The sequence below is a fragment of the Colias philodice genome, chromosome 29 (assembly GCF_061535455.1).
Source record: "Colias philodice isolate Cphi_HAF_F1 chromosome 29, ilColPhil1 Martin Lab GWU primary, whole genome shotgun sequence".
Lineage (NCBI taxonomy): Eukaryota > Metazoa > Arthropoda > Insecta > Lepidoptera > Pieridae > Colias > Colias philodice.
In genome coordinates this window covers 1,245,766-1,262,201 of record NC_143114.1, presented here as the reverse complement: position 1 = coordinate 1,262,201, position 16,436 = coordinate 1,245,766, and the positions used below count along the sequence as shown (strand labels likewise).

The 16,436-nt window shown below is 35.0% G+C and overlaps 3 protein-coding genes and 1 pseudogene across 3 annotated transcripts in view; 2 read left to right on the top strand and 2 right to left on the bottom strand.

The window, feature by feature from the left end:
* Positions 1-4,664: 4,664 nt before the first annotated feature.
* The window catches only part of LOC149475715 (serine hydrolase-like protein), an 82,165-nt gene continuing 70,393 nt past the window's right edge, over positions 4,665-16,436 (bottom strand). Inside the window, exon 6 of the transcript XR_016317940.1 lies at positions 4,665-5,205. The gene's annotated coding sequence lies outside the window, so the exon portion shown is untranslated. The remainder of the gene's footprint in view (positions 5,206-16,436) is intronic.
* On the bottom strand, positions 5,201-8,927 carry LOC149475718 (serine hydrolase-like protein). Its single transcript, XM_089712487.1, has 5 exons — positions 8,924-8,927; positions 8,204-8,365; positions 7,055-7,162; positions 6,333-6,609; positions 5,201-5,699 (listed from the first exon to the last, which is right to left on the bottom strand). The coding sequence occupies exons 1-5, from the start codon at positions 8,925-8,927 to the stop codon at positions 5,396-5,398; spliced, it is 855 nt and encodes a 284-aa protein (XP_089568613.1). The 3' UTR covers positions 5,201-5,395.
* LOC149475717 (uncharacterized) lies at positions 11,024-12,010 on the top strand (annotated as a pseudogene).
* Positions 11,930-15,711, top strand: LOC149475716 (uncharacterized). Its single transcript, XM_089712986.1, has 4 exons — positions 11,930-12,066; positions 12,258-12,389; positions 13,537-13,660; positions 14,858-15,711. The coding sequence occupies exons 1-4, from the start codon at positions 12,040-12,042 to the stop codon at positions 14,989-14,991; spliced, it is 417 nt and encodes a 138-aa protein (XP_089569112.1). The 5' UTR covers positions 11,930-12,039; the 3' UTR covers positions 14,992-15,711.

The window sequence follows — 16,436 nt, the reverse complement described above, 5'->3', positions numbered from 1 at the left end:
AACGACGGATGAGGCTGACGGGCGATAAGCGATTATTCACAACCAATTGGCGATACGCCCTTGCGCCTGCGTCACACTCGCAGACTTAGCGCCGAGCGAGCCCCGCGCTAGCTCTGCTCGTGTAGCACAAGCCTTAACAAGAAAAGTTAACTAGATCGTGTCCGTGCACGCCGTGCTTTATGGTCAGGAATATTGTTTGCAGGAAATATACATTTAAATACACTAATTTAAATATACTAACAGTTAAAACTCCCGGCATGGTAAACTGAAGCAAACGCGATAAAATTTAGTGGGAAAACTTATAACAATGAAAAGTTATACGTTAAAAAAAACCATAGACACCGCGTGCAAAGACCCGGCCAAAATTTGGGTTCAGTACGTCATACACTGAAACCGCATTTAGCGTGATAAAGGGTGATTCGAAATGAACGCGACTTACTGTCCCGAATGAATGACCGCGACAGCAATGCGTGAGTCGTGCAACTATATCATTGTCTCTCAGTCTTATCACCGACAGAGCCTAACCGAAGCGATGGATCGACGTTGCCCTAAGACTAACGACAGTAAAAACAGAACTGCATAACAATTGTACTAGTTAGAGATAATTTTTTTAAAATTTGATAATATTGCCACGAGTTAGAGTTGAAATTTTACAAAAATATACATACTGTACAAATAGTTGAGCGACTCAATGCACACACTGGTCAACCCTAACAAAGGTGCAAAGCGTTGCGCAGATTCGTTCGAGAGCGAGAATTAAGTACACAATGCGGAAGGGAATCTGCGTAACGATTTTCAATACTTAGAGAGATAAAATGCAACTTGTAGCCCGCGCACGCAAGTACGGGCGCGTATTGCGTGCGCGTGCGATAAGTTGCGTACACTAACTAACTCGATGATAGAGACTTATTCTAGCATTTAGACGTAACTCCAGACGGTCGCACGCACCCGATCGGATGTCGTGCGACTTGTCGCCGAACGGTTTAGACAAGCGGTCCCTTGATACGTTGTCGTACACTACCGAGATAGGACACTAGTCTCGCCCACATTGCACTGTTATATTATATGTAGATATTCGAGACGGGAACACAATACGATCACAACTTATTCGAGAATAGGCCAAGGCGCTTGGTGTCGGTCATTTTTTGATTATCTTAGAAAATGTACTAATTACTTCCACCGTAATAAATAAATTAAAAATATTGAAAGAATGTAAGAATAATATATGTCGATTTGAACCTCTTCACTTAATTGGTAAAATGATATGTCTAGTGGAATTACTAAAACAATCATTACAGGTTCAGCAATAGCAAAAACCTTTAATAGTTAAAAATTTCTTATTTATTTTCAATTGAAATGAAACTGATAACAACCGACACCTCAAGCGTTTACTAGAAACGTAAGTACTCAAAAACAATGTTATGTATAATACAAAAGCAAAATATAATAGTATCAATATAATTAAATAATAAAAATATAAAAAGCATAATAAAGCACTCCTTATTTACAAACACAATACATAAACACGGAGGCGTTCACACAAATAAAATTTGTGTGGCAACACCCTTACAATTAATACCATACCAAACCTTTCCGACACACCCAAATTAATTAGACAAAAGTCATAAACCATTATTAATGTAACTTTTGGCAGTTAATAGATAAATATCACAAGCTATTTTATGATTTCATGGGCGTCGGAAGTAAGCTAACAATTACTTAGAACAAATAAAAAAAATAAAACAAATAATCGCTCAATACAAGCGCGCGAGGCGAAACCTAAAATATAATTTTTAATATAAATAAAGAATAATAAATCTTAAGCAATCTTAAATACCCTGTTGATTCAAATTTTTTAAAATTATATTTTGACCGATGCTTGAATAAATAAAAAATTATGCGATTTTAAATAGTGCACCGTTGTGTAGTAAGTACATGAAGAAAAACCATCTACCATTCTTAACACACACAAAATGGTACCTTAACTAGTAATTTTTCATACAATTCCTGAGAACACAGATCATATAATATTATTATGCATTTACAAAACACAGATCATATACGAACAGAGAGGGCACACACCATATTCTATACAAGACAATATCACAAGTGAAAATATGCAAAATTCTTACATTACACGTCTCTCTAGCATCAACTCTCTCACTAAACCTACAATTACGTCATTATACCTCTCTGTTCTTATCACAATTGCGTTTTTTTAATATAAAATAGTTAAAGTTTGAAAAACGGTTTTGGAACGTACACAACTATTTTAAAAATAGAATTCAATGAGTATAGAACATAATAATCATAACGGGCTATTTCAATTTTTGAATTTGGATTTACGGAAAGCAAAAAGAACAATAGTCTTTACTGTACTAGTAATAAGACTCAATTTAGCATGTACATTCCAAGACCGCTCTAACAAAACACAGCGATGCACTATTCCCACCGCGCCATTGAGCACACGACGCGGTCTGCGGTAGCCGCATCGCAGTGCGCATAGAAATGAATATTCCGTACATAATTGTGCTTGCGGTCAGCCGGACGGCTACCCGCAATGCGGCTACCCGCATAGTGCGTATACGCTCTAAGTCTGTCTGTTCGTCTGTTCGCAATAAACTACTGCATCGATTTTCATTGTTTCAGCATGATTCTTGAGGAAAGTTTTAGTGTATAAATTTTCATGGTTTAGCCAGTAACCAGTCTTACGGTAGTTATCAAAATTATTAATTTCTTACTAGCTCCTTAACCTGACTTTGGCCATATTTTCTCCATCTTAACACGAGTCTCGAAGCCGTACTTTATAATATTATGTATTATGTTTCTTCAAACGCTCTATAACCAGTATAATATTTCATCACAAACCTCAGAAGTCTTTAACTTTTCATCGCCGTGTCCTTTAATAGCAAATGGCGATAAATTTAATTGCATTAAAGCATACTCTTAAAAACTTTTTCCAATTTCCAGATTCACATACGACCAAAGCATGAAAAACACCGCTCTCATGCCGTTCTCGCCGAGCAACTTACAAAGTCTCCTTACGTATTCAAAAGTGCCAATTTTAACTGTATTCGCTAAAAAAGTCATAGAGCGAGGATCGTATTCAAAAGTGCCTTTTGTGTTTGATGAAAACGCGTGGCCGAATAACAATTATAAATATAAAATTGTCGATGGTTACCATGACGTTCACATGACAGATCCGCATCTAATGGCAGATGACATTTCTAAGTTTTTAATGGAAGAGTTTCGCGCCAAATTGTAATGACTTATGAAAAAATTGCATTTTAAAAATGTAAATTGTAAATTGTGTTAGATGCTAGTGTAAATTAATTATTGGGATTGATTTTGTATTGGATATGTGTATGTAAAATGTAAATAATGCTCTAAGAAATAAATGGATACGGATTACGGATATATAATTTTTTATAAGCAACAACCTCTTTTATTATCCTCACTAGTCATTTATTGTTTTTGCTTATGTTTTTGTAAGTATTTGACAAATCAGTAATCTAAAGAAAATCATATAAAAATTGCTTATTCGGAATATTAAAAAAAACAATGTTTATAAAATGCATTTAATGCTTTAAAAATAACAATTCTATTGTTAAATAATAATTTAAACAGAACATTCAAAACAAAGGTCCCCCTGGAACACTTAAAATAATCACCTATAAACCAAGCCTATAAAAATATAGTTACTTAAATCATAAAAAATGCTTTGTATAAAATAATAAAGAACTGGTATACATATCCCTTCACATTAAATTAGTACCTAATGACTTGAAAAACATCACATATATTCAAGTTCATATAAAATAGGTATAACTTTCTTAATATGTAAGCGCAAAGTCATACTTTGGCATTAAAAATTGTTCTAAATTATACACTTAAATAATATATCTTCGGAAATATTTTCTTAGTAGAGAACACCTTTATATTTCCCAGAATTAAAAAAAAAAAAATTAATATAGTCTGAGTTCGGGTTTTTGAAGCGAAACTTCTTTAGACGCGTTGAGAGTAAAATTTCAAGGTAGCATCATAGTAATAATTCGCCGGAATACGCATCTCCTGTCCCTCCTGTACTCAATCCTTTTCGATCCCAGAACTCCTTCCTACTTAAAAAAGAGATTTATATTTATGGGCTCGTCTCATGAATGTAATTTGCGCTCCTCTAACAATCTTACGCTTTGTATGCCTGCTCACATCTCCAAATTTTATGATTCATCTTTTACCGTGCAAGCCGTAAGATTGTGGAACTCCCTACCAACCGCAATAAAGCAAGCGCAAACTTTGAATAGTTTTAAAGCTGCAATTAAAAAATATTATCTGTCCTCATAATCATTCTGCATCTGTTCTGTTTTACCTATTTCTCTACCTGAAATTTTTATATAATATCCTCTTCTGCACGTTTTTCTTTCTTTCGTTATATGTAATTTTATAACTTACTCATATCTATTATATTTATTTGTATTCACTCCTTGTATATGCACTATCTACCTTTTTCAATCTTTTCATTTTCCTATATCCCAAGGTTGCCTGGAAGAAATCGCTTCAAAGCGATAAGGCCGCCAATTTGTACGGTGAAGATTCTTTTTGTATATTATTGTATTGTTTATCTGTGCATTGTACAATAAAGTGTTTTTTATTATTATTATTATTAATACCGTCATGTCATGGCGACGATTTTGGTATCTATGAATCTTGCCAAAGAAGTTTCACTTCTGACACGTGTGCTCGGCACATACGCTCCTAGTATTACTATCTTTATATTAAACCCATTTATCAGTGAATAAAATTGCTCTATTGAAGGGGTAACGTCAGACGTTTAAAATTAAAGAAAGAGTCACTTTTTACTTTTAAGTTGAGAGAATCTAGTCCTTTTCTTTGTAGAACCAACGCAAGAAAATTGCATCGCTCTTTTGCGCATGCGATAATAAAATTGTATAATCCATGTTAAAAAAGTCGAAAATAAAAAAATATATATGTATAGATCAATGTTGGAATGTCATTCGGTGGTTTTGTATAAATGAATGAAATAACAAATGTATTGATCATAATTTAAGGTAATTTAATATGTTTTCCTTGTTATTGTACTTAACTTATATTTCCTTATTCAATGGTATATTACTTCTCTAAAATCATAATACGACTCGAAGGACCATTGTCACAAAATTTTAACAAAATAAATATATTACATACAACCTTCTTATAAGTAACATTTTCATATCACATATTGAAGTGAAACTTCTTCAGGCGCGTTGATAGTAAAATTTCAAGGTCATGGCAATACCGTCACGCCATGGTGTAATCGATTTTGGTATCTTTGAATCTTGCAAAAGTTTCACTTCTGACACGTGTGCTCGGCACGTACACGTTTTTACCCGTAATTATTCTAAATTTTAGCTTTAACGATTGGCTTCTCTAAAAACTCTAAAACGTCGTTTATAAATTTCTCCGCGCTAGTAAGATGTAAATCATGAGTTCCCTCAACCCAAACGGTTTTGACATTTTTGCACTTTTCCTCCCAAATATTAATTAGATTTGTTGTTACGCTTTTCTTTGAATAGAAAAAGGGTTTTAAGTCTATTGAACAGATAAGTAGGGAGGGTGGGGGGTGTAGTGTGAATAGTTCGTAATAGTACTCGGGGGGTGCGTTGAAGGTTGCCAAATTCTTATACCGCCTGTCCCATGACAATCTGAAAATGTTAAAAGTTAGTTTTTAGTGAAAAATGTGTATATGAATCCTACTAATATTATTAACGAGAAAGTTTATGATATGGTTGGATGTTTGTCCTTCACGCGTAAACCACGGGACGGATTTTGATGATATGTACTTGATTTACTCACGGGTTCAGACGCAGGTGAAACCGCGCGGTACAGCTTGTATTTTTTGATATTTCAATATTAATAAATCTCAACACGTACGTACGTATAGTTTCATACTAACTAAGCATTTAACTTTAATGCAAACAAAGTATTTGGTTTTAAATAAACATTTTTTTTTAAATTACTGCACTGATTTTCATTGTCACCAATGGATAGCTAGGAAATCTTCCTAAGTATACAATTTAGACATCGTTGCCGAAACCGCGTGAGAAAAGCTATATTATAATACTAGTGGTCCGACCCGGCTTCGCCCGTGGTACTAAATATTTCGCAATAAAAGGTAGCCTATGTCCTTTCTCGGGTATCAAAATATCTCAATACCAAATTTCATGCAAATTGGTAATTTAGGCGTGATTGAGTAACAGACAGACAGACATAGTAACTTTCGCATTTATAATATTAGTAAAAGATCATTAAACATTCTTTAACATGATTGCACTCACTTATAGGTATCCGGACCGGTTTCTTTAAGATTCCTGGACAATATCATCTTCGCTTGTTCCTCATTCAATGCTCGATTATTCCTCACGGCTTTTATCGCTTCCTCCATCGTATATTCCTTCTCATAATCATACTTGTGACAATTATCATAGAAATTTTCGTATGTTTCCTTGAAAAATACTGGATAGTTTACATCCTTACACCAGTTAATGGATGGTCCAGGATCGAGGAATATTGCTTTCTTTATGTGTTTCGGGTAAATAGCTGAGTAGAACATGCCTGGTGGAGTAAGGAAAGTAAAAAACAATTAATTAAACACAAGAACACAATAAAAAGTGCGTGTGTGCCTAACACACGTGTCAGAAGTGAAACATCTTTGGCTTTGGCATGTTAAAATCAATAATTTTGATATGTGTGCTGTAAAAATAAAAATTTGGTTCATGGAAGTTTTGAAACTACAATCTAACAAGGTAGATGCATGTATTTTTAACCGACTTCAAAAAAAAAAGGAGGAGGTTATCAATTGTATATTTTTTAAATTGAAACTTTTGTAGGCGTATTGAGAGTGAAATTTCAAGGTCGCGTTATAGCAATACCGTCACGTCATGGAGTAAGGCGACGATTTAGTTATCTTTGAATCTAGCCAAAGAAGTTTCACTTCTGACACGTGTGCTCGGCACACAACGCTCTTTTTTATTATATTTTATAACAAACAATATCTCACCCTGTTCAGCTCCTAAAGAGTGTCCGAAATAGATGAACTTCTTCCAGCCCAAATGCTTTACGATCAAATCTATCACCACTACGCCGATGAAGCGAGAAAGAATTGTGCCTGTAAATTATAATTAACAGTTTTATACTAACCTGACTACTGGGAAATAAAAGAAAGGAAGGAAAACATTTAGATTTGTGTAATCCATACTAATATTATAAATGCGAAAGTAACTCTGTCTGTCTGTCTGTTACTCAATCACGCCTTAACTACTGAACCAATTTGCATGAAATTTGGTATAGATATATTATACCCGAGAAAGGACATAGGATAGGTTTTATCCCGGAAATCCTACGGGAACGGGTTTTTCTCTGAAAACGCGGGCGAAGCCGCGGGCGGAAAGCTAGTTTTAAATATTTTCATGTAAATTTCTCTAAGAATAAGTAAATAAGCTTTAAAAAATATACCTTTTATTTAAATTGTATAATATTAGAAAAAAAAAATCTATTGCTTTGTATTTGTTCCGCTAAAACTGAAGTATGGCTGGACTGTTTTTGTTGTTACTGTTCTTGAAATATTTGTAGAAATTACAGGAAGATAATTTAATTGCAAAATGTTTCTCCTGTCATCCCTGTGTGTTTTAAAAATAAAAAATTGTCTCAATTATAAAACTACTAGCTTTCCCCACGCGGCTTCGCCCGCTTTGTCTAAAACCTAATAAATTATATACTTAAAGAAGCTTCCTCGAGAACCACTTTATCTATTGAAAAAACCGTATCAAAATCCATTGTGTAGTTTTAAAGATTTAAGCATACGAAGGGACATAGGGACAGAGAAAGCGACTTTGTTTTATATTATGTAGTGATAGTGATAAAACAAAATAAAAAGCATTTCTCAGGACTAGGTTTTTAAGTATTATACATTATTATTAAAAAAAACAATTGCTGTGTATTAATTCCCCTAAAACTAAAGAATGCTGCTCCATTTTTGCTATTTTTAATCTTTAATTATATATGGAAGCTAAAGGAAGGTTCAAACTTCAAACATACTAAAAATTACTACTTAATATAATTCCGGTTGTCATGCCATTGTGATAAAAAAAATTGTCTTTAATTTATAAAACTATAATTCAACCATTAGCCAACATACACTAAAACTTACCTTTAGGGAACGGATCTGACTTCCCATTGCCAGGCATATCAAACGCAACATAGCAATACTTTTTCGGCAGTAACCGCAATAACGGTATATATGTGGCGGCACTGTCCAGGCGGCCGTGTACTAGCAACACTTTCTCGCCTTTGGGGTTGCCGCATGATAGCGCTGAAATCAGTTGATGAAAATTTTAAAATTAAGAACTACAAACGTAAACTGCATGCAATCTTTACTTATAATATAGAGCTGAAGAGTTTGTTTATTTGAACATATTAATCTCAGGAAAAACAGTAGATCGTTTATTTTTTTAGGCGCGTTGAAAGTAAAATTTCAAAGTCGCGTCATGGCAATACCGTCACGTCATTGAGTAAGGCGACGATTTTGATATCTTTGAATCTTGCCAAAGAAGTTTCACTTCTGACACGTGTGCTCGGCAAACACGCTCTTTTTCTTCTATATTTAACTAGCTGACACACAATACTTCATTTGATTTAAAAAGTAATATTACTGTAATATTTTTCATTGCTTCTCTGCTCCTATTGGTTATAGCATGATATTATAATAAAGTAATAGCCTGCCTAAATAAAAGGACTATCCCACAGAAAAATATTTCTAAATACAACCCAGAGGTGGTCCATGTGTTCAAGCAAATGTATGGGAGTGTTTGATGTAAAATTTTTGGATATTTCCCGTTTTATTTTTAAAAAGTTATTATTGTCATTTTACTCATTAGGTAGAGAGCTTTTGAAACCAGTTTAAAGTTTTTTGATATCTAATAGTTACGGAATAATTGCATCATGCATGTGTATTGTGTACACTTAACAATTACACACTGTATACCTTACCACTTGAAATTTAAGTAAATATTAGAGAATCTATATAATTTAAGAATACATAATTCATGTTATGATAATTTCAATGATAATTATTAATTTGTTATCCATACTAATATTATAAAGCTGAAGTGTTTGTTTGTTTGCTTGAACACGCTAAATATCTACACTAATATTATAAAGTTAAAAAATTGTTAATTAATGAGTTTATGACATTGAATCTACTGAATTGATTTTAAAAATTATGTAACCAATAGACAGACATTATAAATTGTGGGTGTCATAGTCAATTTTATGATTATTCTGGGTCAATTCAGGACAAGCAGCTATTGCAAGAATATAACTCAAAAAAACAACAATTTTCATTGGCAATAAAAAATTCTATAACAGCTTCTCAATGTGAAAGATTAAAACATGTATTATTTTATATAGTAGCATAGACTAATATACTCAAGAGATATATTTATTAGTCCATGATAGTATAGACTAGAGTAGATAATTTTTGAAACAAAAAAAAATCGCAGTCGGATGAAACCCATTAGAAAAGGAGGGGAATATGATAAAAATGTAAGGAAAAATAAATTACGGTCAATCCGAGTTCGGGAAGTGGGAGGGGGGAGCTTTTAAGAGAAAAAAATGGTCTCTCTCGATTTCCGACAAAACTAAAAGTCCTACGGAAAAAAGTTCAATGGCAAAGTTGTAGGTAATAAAAGGATCTACAACTTTTGCATTAACAATTTTTTCACATAACCTCAAAATTTAGGTGAAAAATTCAAAAAACCAAGTTTTTGGTTTTTTATTTTTATCTACTTCAAAATTTATTGTTTTTCTACGAAATTTGGTGAAAACTTACTTAATTATGTCCCAAATACACTGTAATTTATTTGATTGAAAATATTGATTTTTTCGCCTTATTTTGAATTAATACCAAAAAAACAACCTAATTTTCAATCGAAAAGTCACCCGTCAAAATATCAGCTTTTTTCAAAAACTTGGGAAGCCTTTTATTCATTGAAATCTCTACTTTCATATGGTGTAAAAAAAAATAAACACCACCATAGTAAATGTTCTCAGGAAATGCATACAAACAGTGTGAAAATTAGCTTTTACTAAATCAGGCACACTTCTCGAACTACCTGAAATGTTTTTATCGACATCATTTTGCTTTTGAATATGCTGTAAAATATTAAACTTAGAACAGATAATTATTTTTCTTTTGAAATATTACCGAAAAGCCGATACAAGAGAAGATATAGAGTTCGAGAAGTGTGTGAAAAAATGTGTCTGGAATTTTATAAATATTTTTTACGTACTCAGCGTATGCAAAACTATAACCTCCTTTGAGCTTAGTATACCAACAGTGGGACATCCCTGTATATTAAGAATATTTATACATGTTGGTCATCAGTCATAGTAGACTTACTATGACGGTTAACTCCTTGATTATTTTTATATACTTCAGCAACAGTACCAAAACTCTTGCTAAATGTTTATCATGCTTTAAAGGTAAACACAACAAAAAATGAGCTTGTAAAACCAATACTATAGCTTGTAATGTGTTAATATGTATTTATCACAAGAATTAAGTTTGTCTCCGCAACTTATTTGTCTCTTCACCCATGGGCTAGTATGAAAGTGCGCGCACGTAGCGACGCAACTCCCCATACAATTGATGGGAGAGACAAAATAGTTGCGGAGACAAAGTTGCTCGTGCGCGCCAGCGCTTAAAAAAAAAGTGTCAAATATTCAAATAATGGGCATTGGGCATTGGGCCTTAGCATCATAGAGGAATAATGTATAGCTTAGCATTGGGCAAATGCAATGGCGGCAGGCGGATGTTTATGTTCATTTCGTTTCGTGAGTTTGTTCTTAGAAGTTTGTTCTTTGAACATAGCCAAAATTAATAAAAATGGTTGTTAAATATTTGTGCGTGGTTGCAAAAGTGAGTGGCATCCAGGATGTGATATTATATTTTATTCGTAAGTACAAAACACTACCCTTTACCGATTAGACACCTCAAAATAATGAAATTCAGGGAGCATGTTTCAAAAATTTAACCATAATGTCTATTTCATTAAATCTGTCATATTTCAAATCAATATTGAAAACAATTATTGTAAAGTTTTTTAATAAATTAATATTAATTGCTTCAGATCAATGTGGAACTGGAAAAAAATACACAGTAAACTAGGAACTCAAGAACAATGTTTACAGGCTGCTGAGGAGCGAGGAATGATTTCCAAGGATAAAAAATGTCGTATTCACAAAACCCCTATGTGTCTGGAAGCTAATGGTCAATTCGGAAGGTTTCGCTGCCGTAAAATTAGTAACTGCAGGTCAAAACCTGTTGCCCGTGCGCAAGGGACTTTTTTCGAAAATGTGCGCCTAAAAATCTCTCTTGTGCTGCATATTATGTATACCTATAGTCTTGGATTATCTTATGAACAGACCCAAATTCAACTAGCCACCGATAATGACCTGGTGCTCTCAGCAAAAACAATAGCAGATTGGTTTAATTACTGCTGAGAGACGATCGTTGTTTATGAATTAGAGCACCAAACCTCTTGAGAAAATCGGTGGACCAAACAAAGTTGTACAAATAGATGAATCTAAGTTTGGCATTGGAAAATATAATAGAGGCCGAAATATAGAAGTTCATTGGGTCATAGGAATGATAGAGGATGGTCAAGATGATTTAAGACTAGAAGTCCCGATAATGAGTGATTGGCTGATATATTGGCCACTTATAAAGAAACATGTTCAGGAAGGTTCAATAATACATATATATTGGAGAGCATATTCAAGCCTTTCTGAACATGGTTTCATTCACAAACGTGTGAACCACAGTGATCCTATTAATAAGTTTGTGGCACCTGATAGGATACACACACAACGCATAGAGAGCCATTGGAGAGAACATAATTGGTTAATTGAGTATTATTATAGAAGAAAGATAAAGCTGTCACAAAGACACTTTTGAAGAATTAAAGCTATATTATATGTGTATGGATGAATGCAAACACCAAGGCAATTCAAGTAAATAGATAATAATATAATAAAATTGTAGAAAAATGATGTCTGTATCATGAAAATATGTAAAAAAAATTAGGAGGTGTTATTGTAAAATCGTTTCTGAACCCAAAACTGTAGTTAATATTTTTTTGTCTGTTTGTCTGTATGTTTGTGCGCACTAATCTAAAAATAATTCCATTTTATTAAATGTGTAGGAATTAAAAGCAGCTTACGAGCGTGAAGCTGAACTCCTGGGTTCGAGTCTTGGCGATGGTGAAGTTACTATCAAAGAGATAGTCAGTGACACGCATCAGCTTGAAGAGCTAGCTTTGCTTGCTGAAACTATGGTAAGTCAAATCCTATTAATTTAATTTAATATTATAAATGCGAAAGTTTGTGTATGTTTGTTACTCTTTCACGCAAATACTACTGAACCGATTACAATGAAATTTATCACACATATAGATGGTAACTTGGATTAACACATAGGATAGGTTTTATCTCGGAAATCCCACGGGAACGGAACTAGCGGATTTTTCTTCGAATACGCGGGCGAAGCCTAGGGCGGAAAGCTGGTGGCAATATAATATGAAGCATTTTAACCCATATGAATATTTAAATAAATAGCAAAATGCCTAAATTAATATCTTACCGGTTTTAACAACATTTATTACTTTACTCATTTTAATTTTAACTTTTATAGGTTATTTTTTTAGGAATAACCTAACGGGAAATATTTTGTTATATTTATTTGTACTGTCTACAGGTACGTACCTATTTAAATTAACTCATAAAATACGTACTATTGTAAATTAAACCAATGTTTACTTATAAGAGAACGATGTACATAATTGACTTGAAGGACTACACTTATTTTTATACGGCTCGAAGGACCACGCACAAGTTCCACAACGAAAAACAAAACATAGTTGTCAATTTAAACATCCAATTAACAATGAATATTCATAAATATATTAACACAATTATTTTACAGTAATGGATAAAGCGCTAACACTCTGCAATTAACTGATTAGTTTTAAGTGCTTGCTATTCTTGCATCTAGAGGTCAGATTTTTTGTTATTTAGTTCTCCCCATCAATACAATTTGTTTGGTTTGTAATTAAAATTAAATTATTATTAGAAGTTTACCAAGTAAAGTTTTAATTACCAATTAAATATGGATAAAAGAGAATCGTTAACTTAATCAATATTTGAATTATGTTTCTACATTAAAATGTCAATTGTCACCTGTGTTGATCATGTCAATACGCGTTATGAATTTGTTGATTACGATTTAAAAAAGAAGTGTTTGCCGAGCCTTATTCCATGTCGTAACGGTATTGCCATGACATGACTTTGATACTTTACTCTCAACGCGCCTAAGTTTCACTTCAATTGAGTTGTACTGAGGACAACAAAGGATTTCCGCAAATTTCTTTAAGTTATACATGCTTGAAAAAAAAGAGAAATTAATCTTCCAAAAAAACATTACAGATGCGCATCGAATGCTTCCAATACTTGGGCCAGAATTGCGGCGAAGGTGAAGCGGGTGGTACAGCGCGACTAGCTGCCAGTCTGCAGTCAGAATTTAGCGAGATTGGAGCCGCAACGTCTTGCTGTGAGATAATACACAACACACACACAAACATTCACATGCACCAAACACCAAACTTTCATACTTTCAAATTCATACATACACACACGCACACACACGTGAGTACAATAAAATTTCATACACACCACTCACAGTTTGAGTTTTACACACACATATACATACACAACGCATAGAGTGCTTCTGCTACCTGGAACCACCAAACTCCAATATACACAGACACACACAGTTTGCATATACCAAACTTTCATTAACACACATACACAAATCCAATCCACACACACACACACACATTAATAAACTCACAGATACAATTTATATTCACTCATAACAATACAATGGCATTTACACTCGCCCATACGTTATTGTGGAGCCAATTTAATAGGCAACATTTGACTTCTATCGATTTTATCTTCGTAGAGAGGTAACCTGCTAAAACATCGAATAAAGTGAATTAATCGATACGGACTTGAAACATATGGCAATTGTAAAATTCATCAGCAAATCCCTGTCCAAGTAATATATTATTTTCTTTCGTAAATTCAAGGAGCAAAATGAAACAAGTATCTACATAATTTAAAAAAATGCGTTTATTCAGGTGTACTTTATAGATATAATAATAATAAATAAAATTCTGTTTTATTATAAACACAACGCATTTATTAATTTCGAAACGTGTCGAGTGACGAGAAACGTCTCTTTTATTTAAAAAGTAAAAGGTTAATTGACACATCATTGTAGCGACGGCAGTTCTTTGAATCTGTAATTGTTTATTATGTTTGGAATGGTTATCGGTCATTATTATTATAAATATTTAATTGTTATTGAAAAAAGTTAAACAAATGTACAGTTCTAACAAAACGAAATAACATATTATTATTCTATGCCGTCGTTACTAGGTTACGTTGTTGAATTTTGTTGAACTGTCGTATGTTGCCTATTAAAATGACTACTATAACATTTACATTCGCTTTTCACACCCATGGGGATGGTTATGTCGGTAACTAAGTATCTTATTTATTCTTTTTGTTGATGTTGCCGTAATTATAAGTCTGTAGCCAAAAACATACTATTGTTTTTACTTAATTAAAATTTTACATGAAATTTTAATGAACGGTCTATGTAAACTGTATTAAACAATTATTACGTGTAGAATGAATACTTTTTATGTTATCCAACACAACACTCTCGCTCGTGTTACAGTACATAATGAACGGCATCAGCGAGAAGATGTCCGCCGCGGTAGTATGGCGCTGGCAATCAGAGCGCGGGGCCACAGCAAACAGCGTGTGGTGCGCAGCTCGCGGGTGGTGCTGATGCGAGACTCGCAGCGCTGAGACGCTGTCTCGCAGCACTGCGACGCTGTCTCGCAGCACTGCGACCCCCGCACGACGGGCTCCACGCTGCCCAGGCGTACTTGGACCTGCTGGCGTGCACACCCGAGGTGAGGCTCTATGGAGCTATATGGGAGTGTAAAAATGGTGACCAAAATGTGTTAACTGCACCTACTTGCGTGGTTATGTGAGTTTATGCTAGAATTATACGTCACTGTTGCGACGGCCTGCACGCTGCGCATGCGTACGCGTTGCTGGCACGTGCGGCGGCACGCAATGCACGATTTTATGTTGCTAACACGTTCGGCGGCACGCAGGGTACGGTTTTATGTTGCTAACACGTTCGGCGGCACGCAGGGTACGGTTTTATGTTGCTAACACGTTCGGCGGCACGCAAGGTACGATTTTATGTTGCTAACACGTTACTCGGCACGCAATGTACGATTTTATGTTGCTAACACGTTCGGCGGCACGCAGGGTACGATTTTATGTTGCTAACACGTTCGGCGGCACGCAAGGTACGATTTTATGTTGCTAACACGTTCGGCGGCACGCAAGGTACGATTTTATGTTGCTAACACGTAACGCGGCACGCAATGTACGATTTTATGTTGCTAACACGTTACGCGGCACGCACTGTACGATTTTATGTTGCTAACACATTCGGCGGCACGCAAGGTACGATTTTATGTTGCTAACACGTTACGCGGCACGCAAGGTACGATTTTATGTTGCTAACACGTTCGGCGGCACGCAAGGTACGATTTTATGTTGCTAACACGTTCGGCGGCACGCAAGGTACGATTTTATGTTGCTAACACGTTACGCGACACGCAATGTACGATTTTATGTTGCTAACACGTTCGGCGGCACGCAAGGTACGATTTTATGTTGCTAACACGTTACGCGGCACGCAATGTACGATTTTATGTTGCTAACACATTCGGCGGCACGCAAGGTACGATTTTATGTTGCTAACACGTTCGGCGGCACGCAATGCACGATTTTATGTTGCTAACACGTTCGGCGGCACGCAGGGTACGATTTTAAGTTGCTAACACGTTCGGCGGCACGCAAGGTACGATTTTATGTTGCTAACACGTTACGCGGCACGCAATGTACGATTTTATGTTGCTAACACATTCGGCGGCACGCAAGGTACGATTTTATGTTGCTAACACGTTCGGCGGCACGCAAGGTACGATTTAATGTTGCTAACACGTTCGGCGGCACGCAAGGTACGATTTTATGTTGCTAACACGTTCGGCGGCACGCAAGGTACGATTTTATGTTGCTAACACGTTACGCGGCACGCAATGTACGATTTTATGTTGCTAACACATTCGGCGGCACGCAAGGTACGATTTTATGTTGCTAACACGTTCGGCGGCACGCAAGGTACGATTTTATGTTGCTAAAACGTTCGGCGGCACGCAAGGTACGATTTT

Excerpts from the sequence above, each read along its gene's own strand:
- LOC149475716 (XM_089712986.1), top strand. The coding sequence starts at position 12,040 with ATGAATGCAAACACCAAGGCAATTCAA. Across the intron at positions 12,067-12,257 it reads CAAACACCAAGGCAATTCAA|GAATTAAAAGCAGCTTACGA; the intron begins GTAAATAGATAA and ends TTAAATGTGTAG. Across the intron at positions 12,390-13,536 it reads CTTTGCTTGCTGAAACTATG|ATGCGCATCGAATGCTTCCA; the intron begins GTAAGTCAAATC and ends AAAACATTACAG.
- LOC149475718 (XM_089712487.1), bottom strand. Across the intron at positions 6,610-7,054 it reads CTCTTTAGGAGCTGAACAGG|GCATGTTCTACTCAGCTATT; the intron begins GTGAGATATTGT and ends TTACTCCACCAG. Across the intron at positions 5,700-6,332 it reads ACCGGTCCGGATACCTATAA|ATTGTCATGGGACAGGCGGT; the intron begins GTGAGTGCAATC and ends TAACATTTTCAG.